Consider the following 693-nt stretch of genomic DNA (forward strand, 5'->3'; position numbering starts at 1 on the left):
CAACAGCAAAAGCGACGAATGCACAGCTACTTGCAGCAGAAGCGCCGTGAACTCACTACGAACATCGGGAATGTATTCAAAGGCCTGCAAACCTCCCAGGGACCGGATCACGAACACGAAGAAGCTGAGCAAACAGCCAATACGAAAGTACACGAGCGCAAATTGAAGGACAAGAACGCGACACCGAAGAGCAAGAAGTCATTTGGCATATACAGCGTGTCGGAGGTTATGTCGGTCATCCGGTTGTTCTGGTCCAACGGCGACGGGGTCATGGAGTTTGACGAATTTACAAGTTTCTGCGTCGATGCCGGTATGGTCGCTTCTCGAACACAAGGTGCCACCCTCAAGCATCGATACGAACGAGATACCAAACATGCTCTTAAAACGAGTGCAATTGCAGCTCCAGTTTCGAATTCTACTTCTCATGCACCTACAAACACTAATTCCACACCGAATACGATTAGCACTTGGATCGAAAAATTAAAATGGTCGGCAGGATTTCGGATGTTTCTCGTGGTGGAAAATGCAGCTCGGTCGGTCAAAATTTTCACAAGCGAAGGAAAATTGGTGACGGAAGTAAATGTAACAAGTGAAAAGCAAAACCAGACAAACGGCGCTGCTGTAACACCAACTCCTGTGGTAAATAATCCCATAAACGGCATGACCAACCCTTGAGTTAGCATGACCAACCCT

General features: G+C 47.5%; 1 protein-coding gene across 1 annotated transcript; it reads left to right on the forward strand.

Moving 5' to 3' along the window:
- Positions 1–18: 18 nt before the first annotated feature.
- Positions 19–675, forward strand: PPTG_19571 (hypothetical protein; the record flags this gene model as incomplete). Its single annotated transcript, XM_008917938.1, has 1 exon — positions 19–675. The coding sequence occupies one exon, from the start codon at positions 19–21 to the stop codon at positions 673–675; it is 657 nt and encodes a 218-aa protein (XP_008916186.1).
- Positions 676–693: the final 18 nt, after the last annotated feature.

Source organism: Phytophthora parasitica (genome assembly GCF_000247585.1).
Source record: "Phytophthora parasitica INRA-310 unplaced genomic scaffold supercont2.125, whole genome shotgun sequence".
NCBI classification, from domain to species: Eukaryota; Oomycota; class Peronosporomycetes; order Peronosporales; family Peronosporaceae; genus Phytophthora; species Phytophthora nicotianae.